The sequence below is a fragment of the Corvus hawaiiensis genome, chromosome 5 (assembly GCF_020740725.1).
Source record: "Corvus hawaiiensis isolate bCorHaw1 chromosome 5, bCorHaw1.pri.cur, whole genome shotgun sequence".
NCBI classification, from domain to species: Eukaryota; Metazoa; Chordata; class Aves; order Passeriformes; family Corvidae; genus Corvus; species Corvus hawaiiensis.
Genome location: NC_063217.1, coordinates 13,669,387 through 13,676,583, shown reverse-complemented (window position 1 = coordinate 13,676,583; position 7,197 = coordinate 13,669,387). Strand labels below are relative to the sequence as shown.

At 38.5% G+C, this 7,197-nt stretch overlaps 1 protein-coding gene across 1 annotated transcript in view; it reads right to left on the bottom strand.

Annotated features, from left to right (window-relative positions):
- Positions 1-29: 29 nt before the first annotated feature.
- STX18 (syntaxin 18) overlaps positions 30-7,197 on the bottom strand; it is a 60,105-nt gene continuing 52,937 nt past the window's right edge. Inside the window, exons 7-11 of the mRNA XM_048304343.1 lie at positions 6,295-6,383; positions 3,110-3,168; positions 2,245-2,314; positions 1,602-1,682; positions 30-271 (exon numbers count right to left, since the gene is read on the bottom strand). Of these exons, the coding sequence (XP_048160300.1) occupies positions 176-271; positions 1,602-1,682; positions 2,245-2,314; positions 3,110-3,168; positions 6,295-6,383 (395 nt within the window). The 3' untranslated portion in view covers positions 30-175. The remainder of the gene's footprint in view (positions 272-1,601; positions 1,683-2,244; positions 2,315-3,109; positions 3,169-6,294; positions 6,384-7,197) is intronic.

Sequence of the window (7,197 nt, the reverse complement as noted above, 5' to 3'; positions counted from 1 at the left end):
AAGGGATTTTAAATGAATGTACTAATGGATATGTGCACACATGTATTTATTGCAAAATATTTCCATCACAGAGGTATGAAAAAATGCATAAAATACACAGGTATGCTATATACCCCCCTCCATTGAAAAAAGGATCACATTTACAATCAGTGCATGGAGACAACAGTATGTTTAGTTAATTATCATACCAGTCCAGGAAAAGCAAGGAGAATGAACACATCACAAGGAAGAACAGGATCCATACTCTAAATCCAGCATTGTTTTTGATGGCCTGTGAGGAAAAGGTTATCCCTGTTACCATCACCAGTAAACACACAGTTTCAACAAGGGCAACCCAGAATGCCTGTTAGTGGCATCACCCTTCCCTCCCACAAGAGAAACAACAAAATTTCCCCTTAATTTCAGGTGACTACAGGTCAGGTTGGCTGTACCTCTTTAGATTTATCACACTGAAGTCACATTCAAAATCTTAAAATTGGACATTTGGAAAAAAATAAAAACCATTAAATTCCCAAGATCCCATGCAATCAAACATTAGGAATTATATCAGAAAGTACATGCTTCAAAGTTAGTTTTAAATTCCAAAAGTGAAATTCCATGATTAAAAGTAATCAGGCCTTCATCTTTCTAATAAAGATCTGACTTAAACAAATGAAAAAACAACAAAAGCAAACAAACAAATTCCTGACAACTCTGGAGATGACTCAGTCACTTCTTTCAGTCTCACAGCAAGTATTTTTCTTGGATTTTCCTTTCCAAACCTGAGACCAGCAAGGGACCTGTTTTATGATCTCATTTTTCAGACTTACATAAGTTTTTTTTCTTATGTGATACAAGTATTAATGTGAGTAACAAAGCTTTTTATTTTAGCACCATTTGCTACTGTTTCTCAGGATGGTTTAGGAAAGTTCATTCTACCTACAAATGTGAGAAGTGATGCAAAATACAGCTTCAGTTCTTGTCATGTTTGGTGCACTTTTCAGGAGAGCAGAGCAGTGGATAACTCATCCTTGAGATACCTTTTCTGTGTGCTTTCACAAGGGAGAAAGAAGTGAGCCATTTACTCAGTAGCCTAATTTAGAACTTAGTTTTTATTGAAATCTCAGTTCTCAAAAGAAAACATCCTTTCCTTCTAATTAGTAAAAAAGTGGAAGAGATTTGTTTACTAAGAGCATGCAAGAAGTGTTCAGAGTGGTGAAGAGTCTCTTCTGCTAACACTTGGCATCTAACTCCAGTTTCAACCATTTCAGCACTCTCTTTTATTGGTAGTCTGCAATTTCTGCCACCCCCCACCCTTCTTTTTTTTTAAAAAACTTCACAGGTGCTTAAATGCCAGCCAGGTGACCTTCATGTTTAAAAGACTGCTGAGGCCAGGTAGATTTGTGCAGCCCTGTGTAGCTCTTCAGATCATGGTTAGCAAGTGTGAACTATTGAGAAGCTCAGCTACCTTGTACAGTTTTCCCAAAGCCCTGTCCTGACACCCCAGTGCCCACTGTACTGGCCCCATGGGTGAGCTCACACATGCTGTTTAAAGCCACACCTGGAAAAAACTGAAAGTTAAGAGAAACAAGTGAGTTTAAAACACAACTTCAAGATATTACCTCTCTTATGTCTTCATTGCCTTCTTTTATATTCTCTGTTGCACCCACAACTAATTGATGGATATTGTCAATATCAGTTTCCTGTTTAAAAAAGAAATAAAATTGAGAAATAGTAATGAATGTTAGGAAATAAACTCTTCCATAGACTTGGGGAACAAGCAGACTCAAAAGTAAAATAAAATTTGGTATTACATCTTTGTATCATTGATACAAAGGCATAGAGTAATACAATTAAGTTGTAATTTCTTTATCTGTGGTTTTACAAATCTGAATGGAGACCACCAAGATCAGTAGGAAGCCTCCCATTTATCTAGAGTTAAATCTAACCTGTCTGATTTTTCCCAGCTCTTTTGGAAGAGGTGCCACCATTTTCAGAAAGGATCCTGTTAACACATTTAACAGCACACCAGTTCTGAGGCAGAGGGAGGATTCTAACACATACGGCTCATTTTCTATTCCTGCTACATGCTAGTAAGTAACAACGGTGAATACCTTGATTTTGAATTTGAAAAACAAAAATATTTTCCTTCACATTTGCATCAGATTCATTAATCTTATGTTCAAAAGTTGGCAACCAAGACCAAACTACCCCCATGAAAATCCTCAAGCTGTATTTGCTGCTGTAGTATTAAGTTATACTAACCTGTTGCAAGACTTTCTCAGTGAATATCTCTTGTAATCTGGAGATTTCCACCACTTTTCCTTCAATTTGTCTTGGCAAAGAACAGAAATACTCCATTAAAAACTACTGCAAACATGTCTTGCTGCTGCACATTCAGACTCTCAGCCAGTAAGTGGCTGCTCAGGAGCCCACTGTTTGTCAGTTGTCTGTGAGGCAGCAGTAGCCTGGGACTAGGGCTCAGACAGTTCCTGGTTGGAAGACAACCAGCCCACAGTGAAGCCCTGGGAAAGGCACCCCCAGAAGTGCTCAGTGAGCAGCTCTCACTGCCAGGGTTTCACCTGTCTCCCTTCTTTCATTTCATATAACAAAATCCACGGTGGGCCCTAAGCAGTTGATTTTGACACACCCTTTTTATATGCTACTCTGGCGTGTGCAGTTCACCTTGCCTAGGATTGAAATACAGAAGTCAGTTTCTAGCTTGAGTAGTGTTCTTCGGGTGTTCTACACAGCTGGGGAGAGTGAGTTGCACCATTGCCTGTCTCTGCATGGGGTCAGCAATGGCACCTCCCCTACTGCCATCTGGATATCCAGTGGACAACAGGATAAAATGGAAAATTTAGTATTTTAAAACTTGGAAGAGGGAGGATGTAAACCTTCCAGACTTAACCAGTGCTATTCCAGATAGTTTGTGTCCCTCAGAACCATTCTTTACAAGGTGGGACAGCACGCAGTTCCTTTCCTGGGCGCTGGTGTTTTGTCCCAGCTCCTCCCACACCACTGCAGTGGGTGTGGGCAGGTGTCCTGCAGCCAGTGCCCTGCACACAGGTGCTGACTGGGGCATGGGACCGGCATGGGCCACTGTCTGTCAAGTAACAGAAAATTGTACCTGACTTCATCGAAGAGATTGTTCATTTCACCAATAAGTCTCTGGTTCTCCTGTTCAAACTGGAAAAAGGGAAGAAGGAAATGACACATGAAATATTTAGGTTCAATTTCATAGAAGTAAATCGGAAATGACAGGTATGTGTTTGAAGAAGGGTAACAGTGAATCTCACAGAAAAAGGTTTAGTCTTCTGGTATGGGCAATTTCTGTCATAAAGAATGAAGAAAAATGTTTTATTTCTTTTAATATCCAGATTTCTTTTTGTACTAGAGGCTCACTGTCTACTGGTAAGAACAGCCTCCTCTCCTGGGTTAAAGGATTTCACTGAGTCTAAGAGGGGGGTTATGGGGCACTGTCACCTTCACTGTGGGGCAGAGGTCTCAGGAAAGGTGCCCAGCCCCGTGAATTGAAGGGGAACAGAGAGCAACACACTGCACAGTTTCCATGAGGTCCCATTGATTTCCACTCCAAAGATCCAATGGTTTTGTCAAATAAAGTAATACCAGTGTTGTAATACATTCAAGTGTCATTGTCACTGCTGTCTGTAGCAACACCACCCACAGAACAGAGCATTTTTGAAAATATAATTGCCTAAAATACCATGATATTTACTTCACAGCAGCAGATGGCTAAAGGTGCTTCATCACTGCACTGCTTTACATTCATGACCATTTTATGTCTGGTTCTGGTGGAGCCACCTCACAACAAAGCCAAGGAACAGAGCAATGAAATAGAGCCATGAGATCTAGCACTGGGATCACTGGTGAGTGAGTGACTATGTGCGGCCACCAAGCAGCAATTGTTTTTTCTGACTTCTGTAAGGATAAGTATGTCTGTACAAATATTCAACATTAGAAATTCCCAAATTTGCTGCCTTAGTAAGACTGAGATGGTAACTAATTGAGAAGACAAATTTTCAGTAAAGAAACAGTGAATGACTTTAATCCTTTACAAATAGCACAAATCCACTTGAGAAAGTATTCTTTAAAAAGTCCCTTTGATATTTAAAAGCTTCCACTGGCACAGATTGCCTTTTAAACTGCTAAATGATCTTTGCAACTTGAAATCATGGCTGATGGAGCACTTGCACAGACAGCAGCTAAGATATGCTAAAACAGTCAATTGAACAAAGGGTTTGGGCACTGAAGACATCATATACCAGTGTGCCACAAAGGGATTTACATGATGGGAACATAAAACCAAGCTCTAGTGATCAGTACAGCTCAGCGATTTCTAGCTTATTGAAGTAGCCTCTTTTATGACAGTGAAATATTCTGTTATCAAAGCATGGCATAAAGTGACAAACTGCTTAATATATAAAATCCAATGCATAAAAGAAATAATCACCACTCCTTTTTGTTATCCCATGAGAGAAGTCATTAGATGTGCTGTTCCTGAATTTAAGACAAGACCAGCCAACCAAAAAAAGATAAAGTCAGAGAAAAGTAGGTATTTTCATGACTCCAAACGGCAGAGTCAGATTTTTCCCACTCAATGCAACCACAAGACATCTGCTCATCATCAGTAACTGTAAAAACTGTTAATATACCTGTATTCAGAGTTATAAACTGAAATCTATTGTGCATATCATGCAATAGCCTGCAAACATTTGAACAACATCAAGCTCTCTCCTGAAGGTAAAATACTGATAGGAATTGCTGCTGTAGCAATGATAGGGCTTTAATTCATTATTTTATCTACATGAAGGATCATAAAACCATGATTGAGATTTGTTAAGTATGATTTGACACAAACCATCCCAATTTAAAACCAACACAGCAGTTTACAGACTGCAGTCTACCCTTTTCATAGAATTGCTTAGGATGGAAAAGACATTACACATCAAGATAACCATTAACCCAAGGCCAGCACTAAACCATGTCCCTAAGTGCCATGTCTACATGTCTTTTAAATACCACCAGGGATGGTGACTCCACCACTGCCATGAGCAGTATGTTCCAAAGCTTGACAACCCTTTTGGAGAGGAGATTTTTCCTATGATCCTAGGCCTACAAAACACAACCTGCATTTAGCTTTCAGTCAGAAGGCCCTGTCAGAGCCATCATCTCCAACTCTTGTTTCCCCATTTCTCTGGAAGCTGACAGCAAGGGGCCTAAGAGTATTGTGCCTAAAGGGAGGAGAATGAAAATATGTAAAGAATTCTCTTTTAAAAGCAAACAGAAAGCAGGAGTAAGCCTCTAGATTTTAGACTGGCATTGAAGAACAATATGAGAGCATATAGAGCAGCCTCTGAAGAACATTTTCTCTTTAGCAAGCCATACCATAATTATGTGCAACTTACTCATCTGTGACTGGAAGAATGATGTGTGCTGTGTCTGGGAACACCTCGAATCACTGCCAAGGAAGCTTCACAAACTCATACTGCTGCAGCCCTTTGCCTCAATAAAGCTCACTGTTCTGAAATCTGCACAGCTACTGATTGAAATCAGTTTTTCTTTCTCTATATAAACCCAAGGCAGTGTGTGCTAATGTAGAGAGATTTTCTAAGACTTTTGAGCTGTGGTCAAAATGATGAATTTTAGGAATTTCAAAAAATCTGACAAGCTGTCAGCAATCATACCTATATCAAAAATGTTCTATTTTATCTGTTCAACTGTAAGCAGAATTGGATCAAACAATCTCTAAACATGCTGATAGCAGGTAAATGCAAAAGTGTTAAAATTAATTAAATTCTGTTGTGATAGCTTGTAGCTATTCCTTCTAGGAAACCAATCTGATCTTGATAATAAAAAAAAATATGAAGTATAACTTCACAGTAATAGTTAAATAATACTACTATTTGTGTTCTAGAAACTGCCCAAGAAAAAAGGGCAAACAATTTATTTTCAGAAGTTTCATAATGACTCTTTGGATGTTGCCTTGACTTCTATTGTTTCCTGACTAAACAAAGCAATCAGCAATTGTAGTGTTAAAAAACAATTTTAATTTCAATTGTTGAAAAATAGTTTTTATTAATTTCATGTCTCCATGTAAACATTTTGTAACATGTTTAAATATTAGCTGCTATGAGAAGAACCAGGAAGTCACAAGCAAAAGGGATATCTTCTTATGGCATTATTCTGCATAAAATGTTTAAAATAATTTAGGTGAATCTCTATTTTTTTTACCACACATGACTACAGCAGAAAATACAATAAAATGGCCAATTAGGCACAAGATAAACATACCATTTGTATTTCTTCAGGCGACAGCTCGTCTTCACCTTTGCCGTCCCCCCACAATCCAAGGTTACCTTGGGCATCAGGCAGATTCCTGTCTGTAAAAGAGCCACCAAACACTTGAGACACGGAACACTGAATAGTAAAGTCAAAATAATTTTTCATCCATGTTAGACTGCTGGTGAAATTGTTCTATCTCCTTTGTCAATTACTGAGATTCACCCTGTATTTACAGCACAAAATTACACCAGTAACTTTTAAGTCCAAACTGGGCCAAAAGTCTACGTGTAGGTTTAATTTTGTGAACTAAAGGGAGTTGCATTAACATACTGACAGACAAGGATGTAAAACAACTCATAATGCACTAACAAATTGTTTGGGCACAAAATGCTGTAGCAGTTGTCTTTTAACAGATGAAAACACACAATTTTCAAAATGACAGTCTATATGCAAAGTATTATCTTCCACTGAGACTTGACAGAACACCAGCTCCTCCTTTCAAAAACTAAAATCTCAAAGATGTTTTGAGCAAAGCTCACAGACAAATTTGCTTTTGTCATGCTGTTCAAACTTCCTATTACAGTGCAAATCCCACACCACACTGTGGAAGGGGTCTTCCTGCATATAACAGGAATCAGCTCCAACCCCACAAATTAATCATAACACATCAAAGCTGCTTCATTCATTTCAGTAGTATTTTCCCTTTGATTAAAGCTACTCATCTGCATAAATCTTTGTATGAGTTGGGCATAAAAGATCTTGAAGGGCTATTTCTGGGATATTCCTTTCTGGAAGATTTAATTTTAGGCTTAATTATATACTTCTGATTATAGAGGAAGAAGTTAGAATGGGGAAGAAAATAATCTGTTCTACAGGAATCTACTGTTTCTGAAGCTGTTCTAGCATGAGTGT